This window comes from Mastigoproctus giganteus, chromosome 6 (assembly GCF_048544385.1).
Source record: "Mastigoproctus giganteus isolate SK-2022 chromosome 6, ASM4854438v1, whole genome shotgun sequence".
Classification (NCBI taxonomy): domain Eukaryota; kingdom Metazoa; phylum Arthropoda; class Arachnida; order Uropygi; family Thelyphonidae; genus Mastigoproctus; species Mastigoproctus giganteus.
Genome location: NC_143580.1, coordinates 149501007 through 149516376, shown reverse-complemented (window position 1 = coordinate 149516376; position 15370 = coordinate 149501007). Strand labels below are relative to the sequence as shown.

At 36.8% G+C, this 15370-nt stretch overlaps 1 protein-coding gene across 3 annotated transcripts in view; it reads left to right on the top strand.

The window, feature by feature from the left end:
- Window positions 1-15370, top strand: part of LOC150084652 (ubiquitin thioesterase OTUB1) — a 297048-nt gene that overhangs the window by 264675 nt on the left and 17003 nt on the right. For all 3 annotated transcript variants that reach the window (XM_090375384.1, XM_090375383.1, XM_090375385.1), the window contains one exon: window positions 15148-15238. In XM_090375384.1, coding sequence (XP_090231510.1) covers window positions 15148-15238 — 91 coding nt within the window. The remainder of the gene's footprint in view (window positions 1-15147; window positions 15239-15370) is intronic.

The window sequence follows — 15370 nt, the reverse complement described above, 5'->3', positions numbered from 1 at the left end:
TATTAGAACCTATAGTACTTAGTACCGTGCTTGGGTTAGGGTTGAAAGAGAAGTATGGGGGATATGCTGGAAACTTTGCCCTAGAGACTAAACATGGGTTTCACCACTTCAAGCCTCCAATAAGCAAAGTGGTGGTATTGCACCAGTCGATGAGAGTCATCTACCATCTTGTAAATAGCCTTCCTGGTTGGTGGCACTTTACCATGTGCACTTCGAAATTTCATTTCAATGTCTGTTTCACACTTGTTCTAATCAAACAGTAGCACACAAAATGCTTTCTTGCCACCGGAAGCCGTCGTCTTTCAACAAGGCTATGCGTGTGGTAGAAATATGACAGGTAACGCCAACTGGTGGCGAATGATGGAACTACATGCCTCGTCTGTAGCAACTGGGAAATTCATGTTTTCTCTTTCACATGGTATAAATAAGTAAATGGTATCTCTCTTACTCCTTGTGCAATAAATTATTGAAAGTGTTCCCACCATTTATAGACACCCTGTATATGATTCAACTGTATGCAAGAATATGCAATTTTATTTTAGTTTAAATAAAACTTTATTTAAAGTCAGCGCTTATTTTAGAGACCGTAAGAACTGGCATATACCTGTTTAAGGAGGATTGACATATATGCTGAATTATATATGATTAAGCATGAATTTTCAAGGATAAAATTTTAAGTGGGCTTAGATACCAGAATATGCACTTATTTTATTTTTAGAGACCAAAATACTTATAACTGTGTATCTGCCAGTAGTTTCACTTTTTGATGAACTCAGATTTTTCAAATATGTTATATTTTTTTAAGAAACGATAGTGAAGTTAGCCATGTTTGTTTATTTCTTACAAAGTGTATTTGTGTGACTAAATATATGGGTTACTCAAATATTTCAACAGTCTATGTATTTTAAAATTTATGTGCTTCTTATTTTAAAAAGTTAAATTACTATCAGTATGTAAAATTACACAGAGGCATGATTTATCTGTTCTTCTATTTGTTTTTTCTGCTATATTTTGAGCTTAAATTGTACGTAGGGCATCTGTTTTTACTCTTCACAGATAAATGTAACTTTAGCATTCAGTTTGCATAAAAGATAAGCTGTGGATAGAACAAGTTTGCAAGATGAAATCCGAACATATTTACATTTTATGGTTCATCTACAGACGGACCATAAATGTAAATATGTTCGGATTTCATCTTGCCAACTTGTTCTATCCAGGCCAGTGGGCAATTTTCTTTACAAGTTCTTTTGATGCATCAGAAACAAATTGATTGAAGGTTTCAAAGGTTGTCTGAATCCTATGGCTGTGACAAAAATAAATTAATTGGAATAATCAATATTAATCGTTAAACTCTTAGCTAGACAGCAAACTTGCAGTTCAGATTCAGACGGTATTTACTTCCTTATAGCTTGCATTGAAGCAAGCAAGCAAGAAAAAATATTTCAGATTTCAATAAATTTTAAGGACCAAGAGAGGCTGTTAACCCTGTAGTGGTTGTGGGTAGTACCTGACCTGACAGGTTTCATTCAAAAATATTGATTGTATGTTAACTGTTGATTGAAGATAAAAATCTAATTTTTTTGCCTTCCTAAACGTAGATTGATTTTTACTTGTTATGGTTTTTGAAAGTTTCCAGCCACGTCTTAACATGTAAGAATAAGAAAGGGGAAACAGTGGGGGGTGGGTGTAGCAGAGTTTTGAAGGAGTATTTTAATTCCTTACTTAAGAACAGGCACGTCCAGAAAAAAATTGTAGAAGAGAAAGAAGAAACAGATAATGTTGGAGGTATCTGGGGCCCAACAATAGAAGAGATATGGGATGAAGTCCAAAGGGCTAAAAATAACAAAGCGCTAGGAGAAGATAACATCTCAGCAGAACTCATAAAGGCAGGCGGCGAGAAACTGATCCAAAAATTGCATCAGCTTATATCAGACATATGGGAAAGAGAAGAATTGGCAAATGACTGGAAGACAGCAGTAATCATCCAATCCACTAGAAGGACAATAAACTAATTTGTGGAAATTGCAGAGGGTTTGCCCTACTTAGTACAATGTTTAAGATTTTATCCTTCATTCTGACTAGAAGAATATCAAGACTAGCAGAAGGAATAGTTGGTGAATACCAAAGTGGGCTCTGTGAAGGGAGGTTAACTGTTGACCATATTTCCACCTTCAGGCAGATCTTGGAGAGGTGCTATGAATATAATGTGGATTTGCACCATCTCTTTATTGATTTTACCATGTCATATGATAGTGTGGATAGAGTTCAGCTGTTGAAAACAGTGGGAAGTCTGGGCATACTAAAAAAACTCATAAGTCTGACAAAGATCATGCTGGAAGGAAGCAAGTGCAAAGATAAGGTGCAAGGGAATCTGTCTGAGTCCTTCAAAGTGAGGCGATAGCTGAGACAAGGGGACCCTTTTTCACCATTCCTTTTTAACTTGGTATTGGTGAGGGTTATGAGGAAAGTATTTGCCACCTCCAATGGGATCATATAGAACAGACTCTACCAGCTCTTAGTCTATGCAGGTGAAGTAATGATGACTGCAAGAAATCCACATATCCTGAGGACAGCTTTAGAAGAGTTTCAGAAAGAAGCAGAAAGGGTTGGATTAAAGGAAAATGAAACTAAAACAAAGTATATGGTTATAAGTAGGAAGGAGAGACAAAGTATCCAAAAGATCTGGCAAACATTGAGGCATAGTTTCACTAGAACAGTATTCTTCAAATATTTGGGAGCTATGATTCAACACAATAATAGTAACATCCCAGAAATTCAGGCTTGTCTTAATGCTGGTAATAGCTTCTATTTTTCCCTGCAGAAACACTTTCGATCAAGGTTGTCTCTAGAAGAATGAAATTGATGTTAAACAAAATAGTGGTATGACCTGTCACAATGTGTGCTAGTGAAATGTGTGCTTAATAAGAAGGATGAAATATGTGGGAAAGAAGATATTAAGGAAAATCTTTGGCCCCGTAAAACTCACGGAAGGGTGGAAAATAAGGTCAAACCAAGAGCTGAAGGAACTGCATGGAGAACCGGATATAGTAGGAGTGACAAAGAGCTCAAGAGTTAGATGGGCAGGCCACGTGATATGAATGGAGGAAAACAAATGGCCAAGGAAAGTAATGGAAGGGCAACCAGGAGGAAGAAGAATGAGAGGAAGACTGAGAAGGAGGTGGGTGGATGAAATAGAGGCTTACGACAGCTTAGGGTGAGATGATGGAGAACAATGGCCAGGGAAAGAGGCAACTGGAGAAAAATCATTGAGGAAGCCAAGGTTCTACAAGGATTGTAGTGCTGTGTAGTAAGTAAGTAAATTGTTTTTGAAGTGATTTTTATGGTTTTCCCAGAGTAATTGCTTGTAAGAAACTGACTGGTGCTTATGTTACGAAACTTGGAATTGTGTTTGTTTCTAACGTTACTTGTTTTTACTCTATCTGCAATCTGATAAAATTTAATTATACAGGGTATCTCAAAAATATTGGTACAAACATTTAGGGGAGGTAGGTAACATCTAAAAGAATGTGAATCACATAGGAACCCAAAACCGGAAACATCACCGTAAGTCGGTACACGGCACTGTTCATCAGTTCGCGAGAGGAAAAATTTCTAGTTTACTCATTCAAGCAGTAGTCACCGCACAAAGAGTATGCATTGATATACGAACTGTAGCTGGCAGACATGCACCTAGTGTATGGATTAGCAGAGGGCAATGGACGAGCCGCTCAACGAATTTATAGAGAATGCTTCCCACACAGACATGTACCGGACCACCATTTGTTTGCATGTGTGCACCAAAATTTGTGTGATTATGGGTCATTTAGAGGTAACAGGAGTGGTGCAGGCAGACCACGTTAGACGCGAACTCCCGTCATAGAAGAAAGTGTGTTGAATGCCATCCAGAGTAATCCTACTACCAGCACACGTGCCGTTGCCCCTGCCTTAGGAGTGTCTCATTGCAGTGTACAGCGTGTCTGGCACGACGAGTCCTTTCACCCCCTTTCATCTCCAAAGGGTTCAGTTACTTCTCCCCCAAGATTATCCTGCACGTGTGGCTTTTTGTGCAGTGGTTTCTCCAAGAAAGTGTTCAAGACTTGAATTTTCCAGCCTATGTTTTGGTCACGGATGAGGCTTATTCAATCAGCACAATGCTCATGTGTGGGCTCACGACAACCCACACAGTGTGCGCCCCCATGTGGCACAACATTGCTTCACAATAAATGTGTGGGCATGTATGGTCAGTGGCTGCTTAGTTGGCCCATACCTGTTACCGTCCCCCATTAACTCCGCTAAATATCGGATTTTTCTTGAACAAGTTCTACCAGGGTTGATTGACGATGTTCCAGCAAATGTGAGATGCAACATTTGGTTTTAACATGACGGGGCGCCTGCTCATTATGGAAGGTGTGTTCGTGACCATTTGAACAGGCGTTTTGAACGTCGATGGATTGGCCATGGTGGACCCATTGTCTGGCCCCCACGCTCACCTGATTTATCGAGCCTTGATTTCTTTCTGTGGGGGACCCTCAAATCTATCATGTATGAATTGCCTGTGGAGACTGAAATGGATCTCGTGGCGAGACTCGTCTGCGCTTGCTTCTACTGTCAAAGAAACTCCAGGTGTGTTCGACTGTGTCCACCAATCCATGCTGCGTCGGTGTCACGCATGCATCACGTCTCATGGTGGAACCTTCGAGCATCTGCTGTAACATCATGAAATGCATCCATCTCGTATTCCATTGTTAATATTATGTCAAATAAATGTTTGCCACTAATTACTGTCATTTCTGCTCCTTGTGCCTCTGCTACTACTTTCTCGTGACGTTTCCAGTTATGGGTTCCTATGCGATTCACATTCCTTTAGATGTTACCTACCTCCCCTAAACGTTTGTACCAATATTTTTGAGACACCCGGGATATATATATCTGTTACATGCTATATATAGTTGGACCTCTCTTTAACGAAATTCCGTATAGCAAATTTTTCTATTTAGCGAATGTTTTTGATTTCTCCCTGGTCATTAAATAAAATAGTTTCCACATAACAAAGAAAATTTCCATATAACAAACTAATTTTGAGAGACCACAGTATGCATTGTTTGCACCTTTGGCCTTTAGGCAATAGAGCTGATGCTGTAAAAAGCACAAATTAAAAGCTAACAGGATTAAGAATTAACAGCCAATTCCACAATTTAGGGGTGCCTGTAAAACCAAACAACTGCCTCTGTTGTACCAAGAATTTGTGCTGGTGAAACGCTATCTATGTATCCACAGCTATCGGCAAAGATTAAGACATATTCCTGACACAGACATTGGCTCTGGTCAACTGTTTGCTACTGTAAGCATCCTATAAGTGATTTAGGCGAGAGTAATTTTCTGTTATTCCGAAAATTCATCTGTTGTTTCGCAGAAATGAGTCATTCACACTTTCACTAAATTTCACCTGGCTCTGTGTACATGGTAAGTACAAGCCCTAAATCAGTTTTGTTTTAGCTGCTGTGCAAGCAACCTTACAATGTCTAAGAGGAAAACCTTAAGTGTAGTGGAAAATCTGAAAATGCTTACTTAATAGTGTAGTTTGGGACATAAAAAAAAATCTCTTTAACATTTGGTATCCCTGCCAATAGTTTGTCAACCATTCTGAAAAACAGTTTCTATTCTCAAACTGTTTGAGAAAATGGGTCCCAGTTAGAAGCGCACGAAATTATGCCTGTATGAAGGTGTCGATTACATAGAAATGAGTCATTCATACTGTCACTAAATTTCACCTGGTTTTGTTTACATGGTAGGTATAAGTGAGCCCTAAATCAGTTTTGTTTAAGCTGCCGTGAAAGCAACCTTACAAGTGGAAATGCTTATTAATAGTGTAGTTCAGGATATTTAAAAAAAAATCTCTTTAAAATTTGGTATCCCTACCAATAGTTTGTCAACCATTCTGAAAAACTTTCTATTCTCAGGCTATTTGGAGAAATGGGTCCCAGTTAGAAGCATGTGAAATTATGCCTGTATGAAGATGTAGATGAAGCTGTTTTTAAGTGGGTGAAGTTGATTTGAGATCAAAACATGCCGATATCATGGTCAGAGCCGGATTTAAACTTTTTGTGGCCCTAAGCTACATGTATGAGGCGGTTCACTGTGACAATATTGAAAAATAATTTTTAAGATTGAGTGAGGCCCTAAGCTGTACCTTGTGAATTTTAAAATATTGATAGAAAGATGATGAAAGAAAACAGAAAGATGATGAAGGAAAACAGAAAAAACATATTGATTGTCGACAATTACCCAAAACTGATTTAGGGCATTTTTTTTTTTTTTTTTCAAAAAATGCCTGAAGAAAGCAAGGAAGGAAAGCTAACCTTTCTTTTATCATTTGTAGTTAAAAGTACTTACCCTTACTAATCTTTGTTTCCAGTCCCACCACAGGGAGGGACTGGAAAACCACTCAAAAAGAAAGCACTGTGACATCTCCACAATGCCCTAACTGTAAGGGTGAACATCCACCCTATTCTAAACCATGCAAATTATAAACAATACAAAAAATAAGGTATCTCTATCTGATGATATTTATGCCTGATTTCTCAATATACAGTAAACCCCCGCTATTCGTGGTCGCTGATTTAATATAAAATGAAACCTAAAAAAAATGTGAATTTTAAAGCGCTGAACATTTTCCGCCATAAAAAAACATAGGCGTGGCTAAAATCATCTTTTCCGGTCAAAACAGCGCTCAGTAGGTGGGGGGAGAGGGGTGACAAAATCGCGAGCTTGGATGTTTCTCGCTAATCCTTGTTCAGTGTGTTATGCGCTTGTCATGGAAGGTTTCGTCGTTTGCTTTTAATTTATATGCTTATAAATTGAATAAATTTATCAATTTATAAATTGATATGCTTACAAAAGTGATAAATCTACCATTTTGCAGTGTAAAACAGACTTTTTCGAGTGTGTTAACGGAAGAAAGTGACTTTATTGTGGACAAGTTCTTTCTAACCCATACAAAAATATGGCTACGAATAACAAGGGAAATGTGAAAATATCAAAGGAGGTGATGACATTAGCGAATAAAATTGAGTTATTAGACAAAACTTCTAATGGTGAAAGTGTCTCCTCAGTGGCAAAACATTATAAAATCAATGAGTCAACGGTACGATCAATCAAAAAATCGGAAGAAAAAATCCGCCGTAGTGTCCGTGAAAACACGCTAATTGCTTCAAAAATTTACTCTGTAACTCATGCTGTGAAATTTAAAAAAATGAAAAAAGCTTTAAATCTGTGGATAGAAGACCGAACTCAAAATAAAATTCCGTTAAGTTCACTCATCATTCGTGAAAAGGCAAAACTCCTTTATCAACACTTTAGCGAAACTGGTGATAGCACTGGCGCCGATAAGTTTTTTAGCTAGCAAAGACGCTGGTTTGAAAGATTTGTTTGAAATTTCTAATAAATATTACATTTAATATTAAATTGTTTCTTATTTTCATTTCGATGCCATACGCTTGCAATTCACTGTGTACTGTCTATGTACATAGTCATATTATGAAGGTACATATAATACATACATAGACAAAATTTTAGACTAGTTTTTCTTATATATTTCATACTTTGGAACGGAACCCCTTTATTACTATGGGAGCAATAACTCAGTATTCGTGTTTTCGGTTTTCGCGGCATTTCTCAGGAACGTAACCCTATAGCTATTTGCTTGCAAGAGACAAACTTAACTGTACAGATTTCCCCCAAGCTTGAAAATTACATAATATACTGAAAGGTCAGAAATTCAATCCTTCCTCTGCATGCAGGGATAGCACTCCTGGCATGCATGGTTGCATGCACAAGTATCCCATAAAAACGGATTCCAGTACAACCCTCTAGAAGTGACTGGTGTCTGTACTATCCTTGCAATTACACTAACTATTATATTGATATACCTCTCACTGAATCATTTCTGTAGCCCTAAAGATCTTGAAGAAGTTATTGCACAAATGCCAGCTCCTTTCTGATTATTAGTGACTTTAATTTGCACCATCCATTATGGGAATTTCCCCATAGGGATAACAGAGTGTCGATCATAGAATCGGTCAGGCATAACACAACCCAAACTATATTAAATATAGGAACACATACTCGTATACATTTCCCAATGGGGATCTTCTACAGTTGTTGACCTATCTGCGTGCTCCCTTATTTTGTCTCCATTCATAGTGGACAGTGTTGATGGTGACCCAATTGGTAGTGATAATTTTCAAATCATTTGTAAATTGCAAATTATAGTATCAAAACATATAGAACATGGGGAAAAGATTAAAGCTCTCCAAAGCAGATTCAAATTTCTCCCCAAGTATCGCCCTGAACTACCACATCATCCAGATGCAATCAATACATAATGTCACTGAGCATATTAACAAGCCAATGCTAACAGTATCTGCTAAGGCAGATACTACAATTGTGTAATCAAAAATGTATTCGTACTGCCTGGAATGATTTGTTAATAAAGCAAAACAAGAAATGAATAAAGCATGGAATATTTTTCGTAAGTATCCGACAACCTAAAACACTTTATTAATTACAAAGGATTTAAGAGTAAAGACAAATAAGATCAACAATGGGTGGGGGAACACCTAAATATGCTTTACTTCAGGTATTACTAAGGATACAGATATCAGATTAATATGGAAAAAACTAGCAATTAAATGGCAAATACCTACTGACATCCTCTCCAATTTTCACTTTGAAAGGGCAGGGCATGTCATCCACAGCAGATATAGCAAATGCCCTTGTAGAAATGTTCTATAAAATATTGCCAATTATGAATACAAACAGTCTTTTCAAAACATAAAACGTTAGTGTAATGAGTTAACATCAATGTTTCCCTTTCACATTAGAATTTGGAGAGCAAAATGTGTACAGAAAGGATAGACAGGATAAGAAGGGAGGAGGGGTTAAGCTGTTAATTAAGAAAAACATAAAATCTAAGGAAGTGCATCCAGTTGACATAACATAGATGGACAGTGTAATGTTGAGTCAGATTTTTGTGTGACGTAAGTGCTGGAAAGGCAAAAATGAGAATAGGGGTGTGTTATAGGCTTAATTACTCTGAGTATAACAAACAATTGTACACATAAATAAAATGGGGCAGTAAATCATATTGTGTTATAATGGGGGATTTTAACTTTCCAGATATTGACTGGAACTTGTGGATTGGTCACTCGCAAACTTACAAGACTTTTGTGGATTTATTGGATGATTGTTTTCTTCAGCTGCATGTTCGAGAGGCAACCAGAGGGTAATACTCTTGATCTGGTTATCAGCAGTGATTATTCGCGTATATAGAATTTGCAGATAAAGAAACCACTAGGTGGCAGTGATCACAGTGTACTGATGTGGGATTTACTTAGAGATATAATTACCATCAGGGGTAAAGGGAAGGGTTTTTGCTTCCATAAAGGGGACTACAGTGGTCTCAGACAGTTTTTTAATTCTGTACAATGGGACCAACTGATGATGTCACAAACAGCAAATTCTAAGTGGGAAGCATTCAAGGAACTAATCATGGAAGATACTTGGCTTTTCATACCAATTAAGAAATATTTTCAAGGTTTAGGCCTAAATGGATGTCAGATGAACTGATGAAACTCGTGTCAGAGAAGAAAAATGCATGGGATGCATATAAATTATCAGGTGACACGAAGCCTGTGTCAGATATAAGCTAGTCTGTAATCAAGTCACAAAGAAGGTTAGGCAAGTGAAGGCAGATTACGAGAAATCTTTGGCAAAGGATTCAAAGAAAAACAGCAAAGAGTTCTTTATTCATGTAAACTCTAAAAGGAAAGGGGATGAATCAGATTGGTCCACTTGATATCTATGGTTCAACTGTTGATGATGATGCTGCTCAGGTAGTTAACAAACTAAATGAATATTTTGCATCTACATTCACACATGAGGAGTTATTCAGAGGTGTATTAAACTCTGGCAGTAAGCTAGATAATCTTGTAATAACTGAGAGTAAAGTGGAGGAGAAATTGTTGAAGATAAACATAAGAAAGGTACATAGGGTGAATGAAATCTATCCAATTATATTAAAGGATGCAGCAAAGAAAGTAAGGAAACCCTTAGCCATAATTATGAGAGCTTTGTTGGACTCAGGAGGAAGTACCCATGGACTGAAGATATGCAAATGTGACCCCAATTCACAAAGGATGATCAAAGAGTGACACAAGTAATTACAGACCTGTTAGTTTAACTTCTGTTCCAGGGAAATTAATGGAGGCACTGGTTAAAGAAGCATTGAAAAATCATCTAGACAAGACTTCAGCTATAGCTCGGACACACCATGGGTTTGTTAAGGGAAAGTCTTGTCTGACCAGTTTGATTGGATACTATGTAGTCTCAAAGGAATTGGATGCAAAGAATAATTTTGATGTCATATATTTGGATCTTAGAAAGGCTTTTTGATACTGTTGCACATGGAAGACTGCTGCACAAATTGGAGCAGTGTGACATTGGAGGCAAATTGCTGCTATGGATAAAGGGATGGTTGAGTGAGAGAAGACAGAGAGTGGTAATCAATGGACACTGCTCTTCGTTGACTAATGTTATTAGTGGAGTCCCCCAGTTTCAGTGTTGGGTCCATTCTTGTTTTCTGTATTCATTAATGATATTGTTGATGGTATATCAGGCTTAATGTCCAAGTTTGCAGACGATACGAAGGTTGGCAGGGTTGTTAATGACACTAAGGACAGTGCACTGCTGCAACAGGATCTATAAAAGTTGAGCAGATGGGCTTAGAGGTGGCAAATGAAGTTTAACATTAACAAATGTAAAGTACTACATATGGGAAGCAGTAATCCCAGAGTAATGTATCAACTCTGTGGTACCGAACTGACAGTGGCAGAGAATGAAAAGGACCTGGGGGCTAATTGTGCCGGCAGATATGAAGGTTCTGAGCAGTGCAGACGGTCTACAAGAGTAACTAAACCCCAGGGACTCACATCTGGTGAGTATGGGCTTGGCACACCCAGGGTCCTCAGCTGGATATCATCATTCTTCTCTTTCTTGGTGATTTCCTTCTACTTCTCTCTCTTTCACACACACACACACACACACACACACACACACACACACACACACACACACACACACACACACACACACACACACACAGGGTAACTCAGAAAATTTTTTGGCTGGTGCTGCATAAGCCTTGGGCTTCCTTGCACCATAGGGCTAATAATAATAATAATAATAATAATAACTCATGGTGTCTTGTCAATGATATACAGGAATTTTTCTAGCAGGGATAAGGAGGTGATTATCCCCTTGTATAAGGCAATGGTCAGGCCACACCTTGAGTACGGTATACAGGTCTGGAGGCCTCATTTTAAGAAGGATGTAGAGCTGTTGGAACAAGTACAGGGAAGGGCAACAAGATTAGTGAATGGAACAAAGGGTTGCTCTTACAAAGAAAGGCTTAAGTTTTGCAAATTACAGTGTCTGGAGACTAGGCACCTGCGAGGCGATCTGATTGAGGTGTATAAAGCCTTGAATGGTTTGAGCGTGCTCAGTGCTGATAGGACTCTTCATCTTGCTCAGAATAATCACCTGAGAGGGCATAAATTCAAATTTAGGAAAGACGGTTATAGGATAGATGTGCGGAAGTTTGCCTGTAGCCAGCAGGTGATTGATTGCTGGAACAAACTTCCATCTGTCGTTATAGAAGTTGAGAGCTTAAATAGATTGAACGCAGAATTTGACAAACATTTGGAGCGAGTCGATGGGTGAAATAAGGGTGTTTTTTTTTTTTTTTTTGGCTGATGCTATATAAGCTTGGTTTCTTGCATCATGTACCTTTGCTAATCTAAATATAAAGATTTGAGGAGAGAGATTGGATCAAATTCAGGACCCGAAACTTCACACAAAGCAACAGCAGCCAAAAGTGCCCCAAGATACAGTTTTAATTATATTGAACAGCAACCTGATTCATGTCAGCCATGTGTTTGTGGGTTTTTTTTTTTTTTTTTTGTGTTAGTTGTTGTCGCATCGCCTTCTGTGGCCATAATGAACTTCCCAATGTTTTTGAATTTCCTACTCTGATCCAAGCCGAGGCGGGATTCGAATCTGCAACCTTTGGGTTGCGAGTCAGGCACTTTGCCCACCCAGCTAGCCCAGTCGGCATGTGTTGTTTTAATATGCTGCAAAACATGCATTTCATCATTTAAACAGAAGTGCAAAAATAAAAGAAGAAAAAAGCACCTTAAGGTACATATACATTTGGACATCTATGTAACGAAATCGATCACTCCCTTGAAAAAATTCATTAAACAAAAATTTCATTATAAAGAAATTTTACCTTTCCAACAATGAAAAATACTGTAATTCAGCATTCAGAAATATAGTAAAAGATGAGAAATAAGTGGGAATGAAGAAATTTTCTAACATTTTAAAACAATACATTTATTAATATATACATACAGGCAGTTCTCACTTTACGAGTTCCCGGGTTTACGAGTTTTTTTTTTTCCCCAAGTATGAAGTATCAACAAAATCGAAAATATGAACATTAATTGCAAAAAATTAATGTTAAACATTCATAAATACTGCATCCAAACCACGTGCGTAGCTATACAATACAGTGAACTCCGCTTTACAATATATTAATCAGTTCCAGAGAGACCATCATATTGTGAAAATATAATGTGAACCCAATAACACATTGTATTTTGGTAATTCGTTTCAAGATCTCGGAAGACAAAATTTTCGCTGTATAACTTATCTCTCTAAAATTTCATTTTTAAGGTCATGAGCGTGACCTTAAGGCCATATAAAAGGTCGTGAGCGTGGCTTGTAAATTGTATTAGTTACTAATTTAAATCATTAAAATATACTACACTTTCATCGTTATCATACATTCCATTATAAGAATCAATTTTGAATGCCTTTGTGATATTTTTCTAAACACGTTTCCAGAGGTCACTACCATAAAAAAATAAAAACAATTTTCACTTTTTGGTGTATTAGGCTTTTCTGTTAGTGCATCTATTTATAAATGGGTAGTAAACTCGATCTTATTGCATTTGTGATAATATTGATAGCTGGAATACTGTGGGTTTTTATGTTATTATGGTGAAATGTGTTTCCTTTTACTGAAATTTTCAATTGTATAAAAAACAAATAAATTTGCAGAATCTTCTCTTCATTCCTTTTTTTTTAAAGCTTCGCAAACTTGTATTTCACGCGAATCGTGTTAGTTATGCATTTGTGAATCATGTTAGTTATGCATTATTTATGCATTTGCATATGTATTCGTGAAATTTATAATTAAAAGAGAAGATTATCTTGGAAACAAATGCCTCTTGAAGCATTTCTGAAGAAGACTACTCCTTATGCAACAAACCAAGTGCCGAGCCAGTAATGAGTGATCAAGAAGTGTGCATTTAGTCGATGTTGATAATGAAGAATAAACATTCTTTAACATTTGTAAGTCTTAAATAATTTCTCTATTATTATAATTTGCTTGATTTTACAGGCTACGTTTTCATTTTTTTGGATAAATCAATCATTGTTTAAACCTAAACTAATTAGCTAACTAATTTCATTGTTGATAATGTAACTGCTATTTTTAATATTATGTCTATGGGAAATAAATTCCCACTTTACGAGTGCATGCTAGGAACGAATTAACTCGTAAAGTCGAGAACTACCTGTATTAAGAAATGGCTACTTACATGATGTGCACAATATATTAGTACACTTTTAAGAATTATATCATAAAATATTTGGTTATTTTTTGTTATACACTGAAATATTCTGGCACAATTTCTTTACACTGAAGGTCCTGATGCAGAGTTTAAAATGCTGCCAAATTTCACGTTTGGAAGGTTAAATATTGCCCTCATTTTCATCCAACTTGTCATCGATATTGTCACTAGTTTTTTTAATACTCTCCAAAACGTTGGAGTCACTCAGATATTCAGCTACTATGACATCATTATCAACTCCTAGAAATTCGTCAAGAACAATTTCTCCACTGATCAAACCTCTCATTTGGAGTTTAAACGAGATTGCTCAATATCTTATAATAGTTCATCTCTTTCATCGCTGTTAATTGGCATTATAGCAAAACCTGCTTTTGCAAAACAATTTTTAATGGTTGTTTCCGTCATATCTTGACTCCACACTTTTGCCAACTCTGATATGCCTATCCGCAAATCTATGACAAAATCTGTAGGTTGGTTGGTTTCTATTCTCAGTATAATTTTTTTTAGTATGCACTTTCGGTAGTGCATTATCAAATTCTATTTATTGCATTGGTCCATTGGCTGCAGTTTAGACGGGGTATTCGGAGGGAAGAAAACAAGCTTCAAACTTGTAAGTTTCGAAATTACAGCGTGTGAAGGTGGGCAGAGCAGTTGTAGAAAATCAGTGCGATTTTTCTGTTTTCTTTTATCATCTTTCATGTCAAAATATAAAATCCACTGTTCAAAAATTTCACTTGTCATCCAAGTTTTTTGTTGTAGTTTTAGTCCAGCTCTTAATGACTTTACTTCTTTGAAATATAGGGGTTGATTACTTTTGCATATTTCCAAAAGCTTCAGTTTTTCATTAACAGCCATATTTGCACCAACCAATGGCTGTGGACCCATAGATAGCAGTTGACCAGTGCGACTTCTCGGCACAGTAGAGGTGGCCGTATAGGTTTTACAGGAACCACTGAATCGTGGAGTGTTTTAGCTCGTAATTTATGCTCTTAAGAATTAATCCATTTAGCTCTTAATTTGTGCTTTCTACAGCATCAGCTCTATTACCTAAAGGCCAGATGTGCAACCTTTTGTATCCAGATCAGTTCGTTATATGGAAACTATTTTCAGTGTAATGACTAAGGGGAAACCAAAAAAATTTGCTATATGGAAGTTCATTAAAAAGAGGTCCAACTGTATTTAGTTTTTTTATGATTTCCTACTTTAACTTTTCAGTTAACCTTCCATCTACCTGTTCTGGTCATGTCAGATAAAAGGATTTCTACTGTATTAGGCACATATATGGTTAGGTATTGTTTTATATTGTTTTATTTACTTGTAAACTAATGTTTTGCTTTTATTCTTTATCAGGTGTATTATTTTTATTATTACAGCTTTATTTTTTATTTTGAAGGTTGTTAACATCTGGTCATCTCCAAAAGGAGGAAATTTTTTTCACGCATTTTATAGAAGGTGAAAGGACTGTGAAAGAATTTTGTCATCAGGTAAGTGTAATTTTGAAATGGATGTTTCTGCTTAAATGTTAATGCCCCACAGTTGATACTGATGGAAAAGGGGAAAAAAAAAAAAGTGGAAACTGTAATATTTAGGAATTGGTACTTTGATATAAGATTACT